Source organism: Corythoichthys intestinalis, chromosome 17 (genome assembly GCF_030265065.1).
Source record: "Corythoichthys intestinalis isolate RoL2023-P3 chromosome 17, ASM3026506v1, whole genome shotgun sequence".
In the NCBI taxonomy this organism is placed as follows: domain Eukaryota; kingdom Metazoa; phylum Chordata; class Actinopteri; order Syngnathiformes; family Syngnathidae; genus Corythoichthys; species Corythoichthys intestinalis.
In genome coordinates, this window is record NC_080411.1 from 8,770,850 (window position 1) to 8,784,645 (window position 13,796).

The following is a 13,796-nucleotide window of genomic DNA, read 5'->3' on the forward strand; positions in this document are numbered from 1 at the left end:
ATAATAGAGTTAATTCATTTTCCCTCTCAAAATATTGCCATTAATATCTAAACCCCTGGCATTAAAAGTGAGTACACCCCTTTAAAAAAAAACATACATCCCTAAATGTCCAAATTGAGAACTGCTTGTCATTTTCCCTCCAAAATGTCATGTGACTCATTACAAGAGTGCTGTCAGCATTGCTGCAGAGACTGAAGAGGTGGGGGGTCAGGCTGTTAGTGCTCTGACCATACGCCGCACTCTACATCAAATTGGTGTGCATGGCTGTCACCCCAAGAGAAAGCCTCTTCTGAAGACGGTACAGCAGAAAGCCCGCAAACAGTTTGCTGAAGACATGTCAACAAAGCACATGAATTACTGGAACCATGTCCTATGGTCTGAGGAGACAGGCGGGTTTTCTTGTGTACCGTCTTCAGAAGAGGCTTCCTCCTGGTGTGACAGCCATGCACACCAATTTGATGTAGAGTGCAGCGTATTGTCTGACCACTAACAGGCTGACGCCCCACCTCTTCAATCTTTGCAGCAATGCTGACAGCACTCCTGTAACGAGTCACATGACAATTTGGAGGGAAAATGGCAAGCAGTACTCGTTTTGGACATTTAGGAATGTACGTTTTTTCAAAGGGGTGTACTCACTTTTGTTGCCAGGGGTTTAGATATTAATGGCTATATTTTGAGTTATTTTGAGGGGAAAACAAATTAACTATTATATAAGCGGCACATGCACACAGACTACTTTTCATTGTGTCAAAGTGTCGTTCTGGCAGTGTTGTCCCATGAAAAGATATACTTAAATCAGTGCTTCTCAATTATTTTCTGTTATGCCCCCCGCCCAGGAAGACATAAACGTTCCGCGCCCCCCCCAAATCTCTGCCGCCACTGTAAATATACTGTAGTATCATTTGTATATAAAATACTCCTCTGCATAACATTGTGTTCTTTTTAATATTAAAGAGAAAAGTAATATAGATCAACTTACAAACAAATAAAAATACTCATCCATACTGTTAAAATACACTCAAGATTTTTGAAAAATACAATTTAAAAAAGTCCATAAATAATAATAAATTCAAATTGATTAGCGACATTAACTTACGAGGACAATATGCCAAACAATTAGACCGAAAAAACAACAATTGATAGAACAAAAACGACAGTGTCATTGGACAGAGAGACAGTTTATTTTTGCTGCTGGCAGTATCAGCTCCTTTCCTATGTTGTGGAGTTATTTTGCACTGAGCAACTTGGTATGCCACCTTATATGATTATATGACAGTGCTCGCTGGTTTACTGATGTAACACTGACAAAGCGGGAGGATTGTTGGCAATATTCGGCACGTTTTTGCTAAAAAAAAAAAAAAAATTCAGCTGTCCGCTGCGAACATTTTTAGACAAAGTAAATAGACCGGTCTTTCCTCATCTCCCACTGTACTAAAAGTCAAAGCCAAAAGTTAAATGCTGCATACGCTTCGTCATATTTCCTTTTCTTAGCTTTTCATATCTCCAGAGCTCTTATTTGTGTGCTCTTGTTTGGTTAAAAAATATTGCGCACACGCTGAAAATGAGAGCGGCACTGCCACCCACTGAGTGGATGTACAATTACACTTAATTCTAGTACAGCAAAAAAGTACGTTCCCCAAGGTCACTTGCGCCACCTCCAGCATCGCTCTGCGCCCCCCAGGGGGGGCCCGCCCCACTATTTGAGAAGTACTGACTTAAATATCTGCAGAAACACGAGGGGTGTACTCACTTTTGTGATAGATTGTACTCTTTCAAACCCCCCCCCCACCCCCCCAAAAAAAATCCATAGTAGTCAGTTCAGGAGGTAGGACTGAGGGAGAAGTTATCAATAAGAAACAGCAAAGCACATTTACATACAAGTATAGAATTATACAAAATTAAGGCCAAGTAAGAAAAATAAGGGTAATTATCTCACATTTGCATTCTAATCCAGAGGAAAAATATTTGAAAGCGCTCACAGTAATGGCAATTGTTCTACTTGACATAGACAAAAAAACAAAAAAAAACCCTCACTAATACAGATTTGATACATCATTTTAAAGGCAAAATATAACTCATACATGCATTGGAATGAATTATTCTAACTGAATTACATAGTTTGTGTGGGCGTACCTAACTGAGAGTCACAAAGTAGGCACACAATTTTGGCAATACATCAAAGAATAGTTTCTTGACAAATCCTGCTGTGCCACATGGCTTCCGGTGCGTGGCCTCTAGTGATCCATTGCATTCATTATGTGGTTACGCCTACCAGCTACCGAGAAAAGTGTAAACCGCTTCCAGGTATACTCCAGCGTGACTTTTAGTGTTATGCGGCTGATTTCAAAAGAGAAGAAGATCGTGACCTGACAAAAACGCGTTTGATGGCATTTCTGAATTGGTTCAAGTTAATTTGCAATGACTTACATACAAATAGTTGGGATTGTAGAGTGCCTGCCCACTCAAAAATGGGACAGTTAAGATTCTATTTTTCTGATTTTGTTCCTGAAACAGTTACCAGCAAGAATATTTGATGGTAAATGTGGGAAATTACCTTCATTTCTGGACTATAAGTCGCACCAAAAAAAAACATCACTAGAATGTAAGCAGAGGTGGTAGAGTAGCCAAAAATTTTACTCGAGTAAGAGTAGCGTTACTTCAAAATAATATTACTCAAGTAAAAGTAGTCATCCAAAAAATGTACTTAAGTACAAGTAAAAAAGTATTTGTTGAAAAGAATACTCAAGTAATGAGTAACATTGTGAGTAACTGTTTAAGATGTTTCATTTTTTGTTGTTGTTTAGAGAATGGTATTTTTTCAGCACAGTTATCTTTATGAACTGTTATTACTATACTGTATTATAACCACATTAAGACAAAGAAATACAAAACAAAACAAATTCATTATTGGACCAAAGAGTGTAAGTGCCCTCTAGTGGAGAAAACATATTTCCTATTATGAAACTAAAACGATCATATCTCTGGTTTTCCGTGGTCAATCGGTGCCAAAAACAGATTAAAAGCTTATTAGCTAATGCTAAAATTTGAGTATGTACGTGTGTGCATACTTTTTGTCGTATTGACATCTCTATCCTGGCACAACAGTGACAATATCAATTAAAAAAAAAGATTTAGGTCTGACAACTGTTTTAAAACCAATATTTAGGTGTGGAGTTCAAAAGTGATCTCAGTTTTTCCTCTATCACGTCACGTTAATGAACTATAGGATCCCCTTTTTCTTAAAAAAAAAAAAAAAACATCTAATTTAGAAAAAAAATCAAAACATACATACAATGAAACATGAAAGAAACTGACACCAATTTTGAAATCAGCGTAACTTTTAGTTTTAATCAACATAAAAATGTACCTCAACATTTTTTTTAATTGTTCCCCAGTGTAATATGACTGGAATGTATAGTGCAAACATCAGCACTGCTTAGCGTTTTTAAGAAATCCATGTGCATGTTAAGAGGTTAAAGGTCCTAAAAAATGTCATGTCGAAAACATAAAAATGACTGCACAAATGTCATTTTATATAGAAAATTTGGCACGCAAATCTCGCTTGCTAGCATGCTTGCAGACTTCTAATCCTGTGCAAAGTGAGAATTTAAACGGCGTAAGGATTTGTGCCCCAGTGGAAAAAACAAAAATGACTGCACGAATGTAATTTTACATCTAGAAAACAAATTTGGCAATTAAATCTCACTTGCTAGCATGCTAACAGACTGCTAATCCTGCGCACACTGAGAACTGAAACGGGCTAAGAAAATGTGACTATGTGAAGGAAATGAAAATGACTGCACGAATGTACTTTTACATAGAGAAAACAAATTTGGCACTCAAATCACGCTTGCTAGCATGCTAGCAGGCTGCTATCCCTGTGCACACTGAGAACGTGCTAAGAATTTGTGACCATGTGAAAGAAATGAAAATGACCGCACAAATGCAATACATGTAGTCCCTAGGTTACGAACGAGTTCCGTTCCTACACTGGCGCCGTAAGCCAAATTTCCTTTTAAATCGGAATTAACTCTTCAACTACCCCTAAATACCCCCTATATCTCAAAATAACTATCCAAAAACATGTATTTAACATTATATTAATAAAACAAAGTAAAAAATAACTGTAAAATGGCAGGTGAGACACAGTTACACGACAAAAACAAAAAAGAAGACTGGAGATAAAATAGCAGATGAGCGCCGGGGTCGTAAAGTCGAAATCACGTAAGTCGGGTAAGCTGTAACTTAAATCTCACTTGCTAGCATGCTAGTAGACTGCTATCCCTGTGAAAATTGAGAACTCAAATGTGCTAAGAATGTGAGGCCATGTGAAAAAAATGAAAATGACTGCATGAATGTAATTTTACATATAGAAAACAAATTTGGCACTGACATCCCACTTGCTAGCATGCTAGCAGACCGCTATCCCTGTGCACATTGAGAACTTAAACGAATGTTTGAACATATGAAAAAAATGGAAATGACAGCACGAATATAATTTTACACAGAAAAAACAAATTCTGCACTGAAATCTTATTTGCGCATGTTGAAAAAAATGGGACTGATGATTTCAGTGAGCCAATTTTATGATTTTTTTTTTTTACAGGACCCATGAAAACCTGTGTAGAAAGAATGGAGCCCAAATTTTTCTAAGCTGACTAAGTAGCGCTTACAAAAAAACATTTTTGGAAAATAATTTTCTGACGAAAATAGAGTCAGACCCGCAGCTGCGATCACCCTGATACCCCGAATACCTGATCTTTTAGGGCAGGCTGCCCCGTGCGCTTCAGAGCTCTCCCCGCAAGCGCGTGTGCAGGTCCTCCTGGTCGATCCTCCCAGTCTGCTCGTGCCAGCGGTGGTGAGCCAGCAGTGCGGCGTTCCTGGCCGAGATGGCGCTCATCTCCATGGAGCTGGCCGCCCACTCCACGGCGCTCAGGTAGTAGAGTCGCTTGTGTAGGATAAAAGGCGGGATCTGGCGTCGCGGAGGCCGATAAGTCGGGTATGCCAACCACGGGGTCTGCGATACAGAATCCCACGAGAGGAACATGCGGGCGAGGTCGTCCTGGCTCAGCGCTCGAGGAGAAAACACCTTCCACACTTTGGCGCTGCTAGCCGGAGGTCGGCTGTATCCGGACGGGATGTGGACCGGGTCGAGGGAAGTCAAACTGTACATGACGTTGTCTTCGGAGTCCACGGTGAGTACCTCAGAGACCGTGAACTCCGAAGAGGGCCTCGTGACTCCGAGGTAGGAGGTGTTGAGCACTCCGTGGACCAGAACGGAGAACACCTGGTGGTAAATGCCGGGGAACTGCGACGCCGTCGGGGGAGATAGACCTGAGAAGGAGATGTCAGACTTGCCTTGGTGAAGTGGGGTCGCTATGACAACGATGTCATACATTGAATGCCCTGCGCCTGTGTCTCCTATATAGTTGACCTCATAGAAGCTGGTGGAAGGCCCTGCAAATAAGGACAGAAATAAAAATTCTTGATCATATGTAAGACACAAAATTTTAATTCATTAAAAACCACGGAAAATTTACACCGCGAAACTGCCGAAATATTGGTAAAACCTTTAAAAATAGCAACCCCCCCCAAAAAAAACAGTAAGAAAATACAAAAAAAAGCATGAAATAAACTGCTAAATCACAAAAATTATGCAAAAAAAAAAATCCTGTCAAAAAAATTACACCCCCACAAAAACAGTAAAAAAAGAACAAATTCACAATAAATCCATGAAAAATATATAAAAAATACATTTAAAAAGGCAAAAAAAAACTTCACTAAATGGCAAAAAAAAAAAAAAAAAAAACGTGCAAAAACAGCAAAAAAAAAAAAAAAAGCCAAACTGCAGAAAATTGGCAAAAATCACAAAAAACCCTGCCAAAATTGACACAACCCCCTGTCCACAAAAACACTAAAATCAGAAAGAACAATTTCGCAAAAAACAAAACATGAAAAATAAAAAAATTGAAAAAATACATTAAAAAGGAAAAAAACTGCACTGAATGGCAAAAATGTGCAAAAACAGCAACAAAAAAAATCTCAAACTGCAGAAAAATTGGCAAAACCTTGAAAAACTGCACATACAAACCCTGTATTTTAAAAAAGCCTGAAAAAATTGATATAATAAAAAAACACAATACATTGAAAAGGCAAAAACTGCACTAAAACGCAAAAAAATTGCGCAAAAACAGAAAAAATGGCAAAAACTTTAAAAAACTGCAAAATGAAAACCCAAAAAATAGGCAAAAAAATCACAAAAAATATGAAAAAAAAATTACACACATCCCAAAACACCTGAAATCAGAGTAAACACATTTGCAAAAAAAAAAAAAAAAAACCTAACTCCTTATAATTTTGATGTTATTTTAGTTTGTCGTTATAGGGGCACTGATTGGCTGCCATTGACGGCACTAGACGTCCAATCCACTTCGACCCTCCCAGTCTAAATGGATTAGACAACTGGCGCCCATCAATGGCAGCCATTGAGTTAGCAAAGTACTGACCTGAAAATGTCCCAAAATTGATAGCAATGGACTGAAAATATACAGAAAATGACACATGGGAGATAAGACTGGGCGATATGGCCTTATGTACTTATCACGGTAAATTGAGCAGATTTACCTCGATAACGATAAATTCGCCCAAGCGGGCTGTTGTATAATTTGAAAATCTGAATCAATGCATGATATACAAATTAACCTTTTCTTGTTGATTTATTCATCAGCTTTCAATTTAACCTATTTAACAATTGTACATGTAGTGTAACCATTAAGTATATAAACATATCTTGTATACCATAAGCATTCAAGTATGAACATTTATAAAAGCTTGTATACCTTGTTAATATTGAACAATATCAATATGGCCACTGTGCAATACTGCCCTTAATGCGTTTCTCATAAAGAACAACCAGAGTCTACCTGTCTTAGATGGTCGAACTTTAAAGGCAACGTTGGTCACTCTGGCTTGAATGAGTTCACTCTTGCTGTGATAAAGAAGCCCGGAGCAAACTCTCTTATTACCGCCATCCACCGCCCAATGGCCCGAGTCGGCTGCCGCAAGCGAAAGGGCACCTGGCACGACAACAAAAATACGTCAATAAAAGACTTCTTCACTTTGACGATGCAAGAAAGACTCCAATACCTGCCAGGCTGTTGATGCGGACACTTTGGCCATAAGTGACTCGTGTGAGGGGCGCCGCCACGTGGTTGAGAAAGATTTGAGGGAATCCTTCGGCTCTCATGGTTTCCTCCAGTGTGCGGTTCATCAGGCTAAGGAAATCGTCCCCACCCATGGCGTGTAGAAGTCGTTCAACACTGGTGAAGGAGTAACCGTACTGCTGGTATTGGTAGATCCTGCAGTTATAAGTCAATGGAGGAAACTATTGGCACTCCACGCCATAGGATGTGTAACATTTACTGTACTTTTCAGGCTATAAAATCACATTATTTTTCAAAGTTTGGCTGGGCTGTGACTTACTGTATATGTGTTTTTTTAATTTTATTTTTTTACACTAAGAGTTTGATGAAGTTCTGTTGTGTCGTTTATTTATACAGTGGTACCTTTACAAATTTAATTCGCTCCAGGACCTGGTTTGTAGGTCGAAATGGTCGTCTGTCGAGCGGGATTTTCCCATTAGAATACACTAAAATTCAATTCCTACGCTAAATACTTCATAAATACCACAGATAAAATTACAAATAGCAATTACACATAGCAAAAGCAAATTATAAATACAAATCTTTAACGTATAATGTTTGTCCTTGGTTTCTGATCATTTAAAAAATTTCCCTCAAAAAATGCAACTTATACCAATTTTTTTTTTTTTTTTTTTTTTGCTGGTGCAATGTATAGTGCAAAAAACAAGGTACTGCCTCTACTTGGCCTCACCTCATGAATTTATCCATAACACTCTCCACCCACATCTGCATGAACAGATAGTTGAGCCCGTAGCGCCACAGCATGCGCAAGAAGTTTACGATGAACCAGTCGCTCTCTTCGAAAGTGAGCTCATTGCCGTCAAACACTGCCTTTTTTGACGGGACGTCCTGGCGCATGGAGATGCCTGAATAAAGTTCGATTCATTTTTAGAGAGTCAAAACTTGTTCAGCCAGCTTTTCAGTTCAGAATACAGTGATCCCTCGTTTTTCGCGGTTTATGGGGACCAGAATCCGCCGCGATGTGAAAAACCGCAAAGCACTTCAAATGTAATAATTATAATAAGTTTTAAACTAGGGCTATCAAAATTATCGCGTTAACGGGAGGTAATTACGTTCAAATATTTGACGCAATTAATGCACAAACAGACTAAAATGACAGTACAGTGTAATGTCTGCTTGTTACTTGTTTTTTTTTTGTGTTTGGCGCCCTCTGCTGGCGTTTGGGTCCAACTGATTTTACGGGTTAGTACCATGAGTGAGCATGGTGTAAATATTGACATCAAGAATGGTGAGCTACAAGTTTATTTTTTGATTGAAAATTTTACAAATTTTAATAAAACGAAAACATTAAGAGGGGTTTTAATATAAAATTTCTATAACTTGTACTAACATTTACCTTTTAAGAACTACAAGTCTTTCTATCCATGGATCGCTTTAAGAGAATGTTAATAATGTTAATGCCATTTTATTGATTTATTGTTATAATAAACAAATACAGCACTTATGTACCGTATGTTGAATGTATATATCTGTCTTGTGTCTTATCTCTCCATTCCAACAATAATTTACAGAAAAATATGGCATATTTTATGGATGGTTCGAATTGCGATTAATTACGATTAATTAATTTTTAAGCTGTAGTTAACTTGATTAAAAATTTTAATCGTTTGACAGCCCTATTTTAAACATGTTACTTTCCCACCTTATTATTTTTATACAAGAATAAAGTAGAAAAATGCTTGTCTTTATTAAATGCTTCATTGAGCGAGTCCACTCAAATCAGCTCAAGTTGGTCACTTACACACAAAGAGTTGCCACAGCAACTGTTTAACAGGTTAAACGATGATTGACGCATGCGGCGCTTTGAAGTTTCAGCTTCCAAGCATCTTTGGCAAGATCAAACATTAACGTCTGTCAATCATCGTTATCTTTAATAAGCAATTCCAGTGCACTGCTTGAACAAGAAAAGCAGCAGGGGGGAGAGTGAGACTACGTGATCGGATCGGGGCAGCTCATCTGTTTTAATTTGTTTGTTTTTTAATTGAAAAAGAATCTGCGATGTACTAAGGGCAAGAAGTTTGAAGCGAAGGATCACTGTAGTTGCAAAATAGCCGAACTTGACGTGGAAATGACACCATTACCTAGTTTGTCAACAAAGTGCTTCATGTGAAGGTTGAGGGGATGGATGACCACGCCTCCCGTTTCATATTCCTGCTTAGCCATCTCAGCCGTCGCCAGTCGCCCACCGACATCGCCAGGTTCAAACACGTCGATCTTGACCGTGGCTCCGAACTCCTGCCTCAGGTAGAACGCTGCGGCCGCGCCACCGATGCCGGCTCCCACCACGGCTGGACACGAGAAACAGCAAGAATTTATCGACCCCATGTATGTGTGGAACAGTTTGAGTCGACCTCATTATTGACCACATATGTACAGCATGTCAATACGGAATTAGTAGTTTGTTGCTAAGGGAATGTTGGTTGTACACAAGTACAGAAACCACAGACCAGGATGTGGTTTATGCAAGTTTTAACTTCAACCTTTGACCCTTTGGTCACTACAGAGGACTTGCCGTTATTTTGAGAACATTTCCTGCTATATGTTAAAATGTCCAAAGATTGGGACAACTGGAAGTTAAACAAGGTCTAGGCCAAATCAAAAAATCTACTTAATAATAATGTGATAATCAATTGCGTAGTAGATTGATTGTTGTGCCTTTAATTGGAAGCTTTTCACAACATCTCACCTATGTTGGTAGGTGGCTCTAGGAGCTCAGGAGAAGAGGCCAAACTCCTCCTGATGCTGAGACAGATTCCCAAAAAGAGTAAGGATCTCAGGCTCAGGGTCTCAACACTCATGTTGGTCTTCTAGTGATCCAAGGAAATCTGAAACAAGATTAAGCAGCATCGTAGTGACTCAAGTGCCTTATCAGTTAATATGGCTCGAAGTCTAAGGCTGACCTAGTTAACTCTTAAACGCAATAACTCCTCAACACAATTTGGATGAAGCGTGTTCACCTCAGTATCGGAACACTCAATTTACGTTTCACACCTTATCAGGTCAATCAATGGGAAAAGAAAATATTTAAAATGACTCAACTAGGACTCACTGTTATTAACTTAAGCAACAATAACAAGTCTGCAGTTGTCCTTAGACTTTCACGTCAAAATAACAACTAACCTCACTATAACGAAGGTAATTTGACCTGTACTTACACAAAACGGGAGAAATTTACAAACTATATACACTCTATATTCTTGATTTTACACGGACAACCTACTGTCAGACTGAACACCACAGATAAGAACTGATAACTAGATACGCTATAGAGCACTGCTAAGCAACATGCTTTAATGGCGGCCATATTAGCGGGGGCAACGCTCCGTTAAAATGAATTAACGAACATTATTTAGGAGGCTTAATTAACAATATTAGAACATTAGGGGGAAAACTCACCCAGTTTGATTGCACCGTGTGCAAATTTCCATTTTCGCGCTGTCCACAAACATGGAATAAGCCGACACTTTATCCGCGAGTTTAGCGTCGCTGTTGGCACAAACTAAAAGTCGTTGTATCTAGTCATAGAACATAGGTAGCCAACTTGCGTCACACCCTTCCGTGTACGGATTCGTTTCAAAACAAAGGAAGTACACTTCTCTGCATAGATTACAAGGTTGATAATACAATAATATGCTGTTTTAGTACCTTAATTAAATATTAAACTTGCATTTATTTCCACAATGGTATGCAAGAACCATTTAAATAATCTTATAATTATTGTAATCTTGTATGTTTTATTTTGATGGCCACTTTCAATGTAAATTGGCCTGTTTAAAAAAAATACGCAATATCGTTATTTTCCTTAATGTAAAATAATAGCAACGTTTTTCCTGTTCTTTAAAAAATATATATTTTAATGACTTATAAATGTGAATAAAATTAAAGAAAAATGTTATAGAAAAAAAAGTTGATAGAAATAACCCGGAAGTGATGTACCGGTCTGCTCTTCTTAAACCATGCTGGAACGGAGGTGACCTTAGCATTCAATCTGTTAAATAAGTCAAATTTGTGCTTGACTTATTGCGTTAGACGTCTTTTCTGTATAAGTTTACTCTTAAATTTCTTTGAATAAAAAAGCACCCGGTACTAGCAGACATGGCGGAGGCTCAACAAGCACGCGTTCAGGCTGTAGTGGAAGAAATGGTCCAAAGCCTGGAGAGGGATCACATCCGAAAAATGCAGGTAAAGCCTCTGATTATACATACTTGGTCACGTGTGGACCATTATAAACGTGGCGTATTGGTGCTGGCAGGCTCGCATGTTCAAGTGCAGTGCTGAATGCTGTGATCGATCCACGGACTCAATGGTTCAAGTGCATCAATGCATTGATAGGTGTCACGCTCCTTTGGCTAAAGCCCAGGGGCTCGTTACTTCTGAGCTGGAGAAATTTCAGGTGAGGAATAGTGGTTTGCATCCATTTTTTGGTAAAGCTCTGGTTTATAATATAAGTCAATTTTCCCCAAACAATTCTCTGCAGGATCGTCTGGCCAGATGTACAATGCACTGTAATGACAAGGCGAAGGATCTGTTTGATTCTGGTGCCAAGGAACCAGCTGTCCGATCTCTAATGGAACGATGCGTGGGCAGTTGCGTGGATGACCACTTGAACCTGATCCCCAGCATGACCCGTAGAATCCAGGAGAACCTGGACTCTATTCCCCAATGAGACTATCGACTTCATTCATTGTACTGTTCTCATATTCAGAAGCGAATATGAACTTCGAGTGGAAGAAGCAATCCTCATCAGAACATGGCAAACACATAGTTCAGTATGCTGTGGAGTTTGGGATCATGCACCAGGAGGATACTTATGTTGTCATTTTTAATACAAGTATGTCCTACCTCCCATGTTGGGAAGGTATGTTGCTGGAAAAGAATTAAACGTGGTACAGGCTGCAACTGTTCTGTTCTATCTTTTGTAGAACATGGGGGGAAAAAAACATTGACCTACTTTCTACGCCAAATAATAGAAGTTAAAAGTTAAACCAGTTTTGATGATTGGTATACACTCATACAGTATATTAATAACAGTTAATATTAGGGCTGTCAAAATTATCGCATTAACGGGCGGTAATTGTTTTAATTACGTGAAAATATTTGACGCAATTAACGCACATGCCCCGCTCAAACAGATTAAAATGTCAGCACAGTGCAATGTCCACTTGTTACTTGTTTTTTGGAGTTTTGTCACCCTCTGCTGGCGCTTGGGTGCGACTGATTTTGTGGGCTTCTTTACCCATGTTGATTTATTGTTATAAACCCGGGCTGTCAAATTATTGTTGGAATGGAAAGATAAGACACAAGATGGATATATACATTTAACATATGGTACATAAGTACTGTATTTGTTTATTATAACAATAAATCAACAAGATGGCATTAACATTCTCTTAAAGTGATCCATGGATAAAATGACTTAATAGTTCTTAATAGATAAATGTTAGTAAAAGTTATAGACATTTTATATTAAAACCCCTCTGAATGTTTTCGTTTTATTAAAATTTTCAATCAAAAAATAAACTACCGGTAGTAGCTCGTCATTGTTGATGTCAATAATTACACCATGCTCACTCATGGTACTAACCATAAAATCAGTTGGACCCAAGCGCCAGCAGAGGGCGCCAAACACCAAAAAACAAGTAAAGACATTACACTATTCTGTCATTTTAATCTGTTTGAGCGGGCAATGTGCGTTAATTGCGTCAAATATTATAACGTGATTAATTTAAAAAATTAATTACCGCCCGTTAACGCGATAATTTTAACAGCCCTCTTATAAACAGTACTTATGTACCGTATGTTGAATGTATATATCCATCTTGTGTCTTATCTTTCCATTTCAACAATTTACAGAAAATGATGGCATACTTTATAGATGGTTTGAATTCAATTAATTACGATTAATTAATTTTTAAGCTGTAATTAACTCGATTAAAATTTTTAATAGTTTGACAGCCATATTAATCATTGACATCAACAATGGGGGGGCTAATAGTTTATTTTTTGATTGAAAATTTTAAAGATTTTATTAAAACGAAAACATTAGGAGGGATTTTAATATAACATTTCTATAACTTGTACTAACATTTATATTTTAAGAACTACAAATCTTTCTATCCATGGATCGCTTTAACAGAATGTTAATAATGTTAATGCCATCTTGTTGATTTATTGTTATAATAAACAAATACAGTACTTATGTACCGTATGTTAAATGTATACATCCATCTTTCCATTCCAACAATAATTTACAGACAATTATGGCATATTTTATAGATGGTTTGAATTGCGATTAATTACGATTATTTTTAAGCTGTAATTAACTCGATTAAAAATTTTAATCGTTTGACAGCCCTAGTTCATATAGATAACTTTGTTCTAAGAAAAAAAAAAATATTAGCAGTTACTCACAATGTTACTCATTGAGTATCTTCACACCAATTTTTTTTGCTTGTACTTGAGTACATTTTTTGGATGACTACTTTTACTTAATATTATTTTGAAGTAACCTTACCTACTCTTGAGTAAAATTTTTGGCTACTCTCCCCACTTCTGTATACTTGCTAAGTTGTA

At 37.8% G+C, this 13,796-nt stretch overlaps 2 protein-coding genes across 3 annotated transcripts; one reads left to right on the forward strand and one right to left on the reverse strand.

The window, feature by feature from the left end:
* Nucleotides 1-658: 658 nt before the first annotated feature.
* pcyox1 (prenylcysteine oxidase 1) lies at nucleotides 659-10,749 on the reverse strand. 2 transcript variants are annotated; one of them, XM_057819825.1, is made up of 7 exons: nucleotides 10,620-10,749; nucleotides 9,910-10,048; nucleotides 9,305-9,511; nucleotides 7,894-8,068; nucleotides 7,147-7,358; nucleotides 6,924-7,076; nucleotides 659-5,457 (listed from the first exon to the last, which is right to left on the reverse strand). In XM_057819825.1, the coding sequence occupies exons 2-7, from the start codon at nucleotides 10,019-10,021 to the stop codon at nucleotides 4,787-4,789; spliced, it is 1,530 nt and encodes a 509-aa protein (XP_057675808.1). In that variant the 5' UTR covers nucleotides 10,022-10,048; nucleotides 10,620-10,749; the 3' UTR covers nucleotides 659-4,786. The 2 variants fall into 2 exon arrangements, with proteins under 2 accessions (XP_057675808.1, XP_057675807.1); XM_057819824.1 differs by lacking the exon at nucleotides 10,620-10,749 and adding an exon at nucleotides 10,379-10,468.
* Nucleotides 10,750-11,140: 391 nt separating this feature from the next.
* fam136a (family with sequence similarity 136 member A) lies at nucleotides 11,141-12,422 on the forward strand. Its single transcript, XM_057819826.1, has 3 exons — nucleotides 11,141-11,405; nucleotides 11,476-11,616; nucleotides 11,701-12,422. The coding sequence occupies exons 1-3, from the start codon at nucleotides 11,319-11,321 to the stop codon at nucleotides 11,887-11,889; spliced, it is 417 nt and encodes a 138-aa protein (XP_057675809.1). The 5' UTR covers nucleotides 11,141-11,318; the 3' UTR covers nucleotides 11,890-12,422.
* The last annotated feature ends 1,374 nt before the right edge of the window (nucleotides 12,423-13,796 follow it).

Coding starts and splice junctions, on each gene's coding strand:
- pcyox1 (XM_057819825.1), bottom strand. CDS start 10,021: ATGAGTGTTGAGACCCTGAGCCTGAGATCCTTACTCTTTTTGGGAATC. Junction 9,512..9,909: donor AGAGCCACCTACCAACATAG/GTGAGATGTTGT, acceptor TCTCGTGTCCAG/CCGTGGTGGGAGCCGGCATC. Junction 5,458..6,923: donor AGTTCGACCATCTAAGACAG/GTAGACTCTGGT, acceptor CCTTATTTGCAG/GGCCTTCCACCAGCTTCTAT.
- fam136a (XM_057819826.1), top strand. CDS start 11,319: ATGGCGGAGGCTCAACAAGCACGCGTTCAGGCTGTAGTGGAAGAAATG. Junction 11,406..11,475: donor ATCACATCCGAAAAATGCAG/GTAAAGCCTCTG, acceptor TGGTGCTGGCAG/GCTCGCATGTTCAAGTGCAG. Junction 11,617..11,700: donor CTGAGCTGGAGAAATTTCAG/GTGAGGAATAGT, acceptor AATTCTCTGCAG/GATCGTCTGGCCAGATGTAC.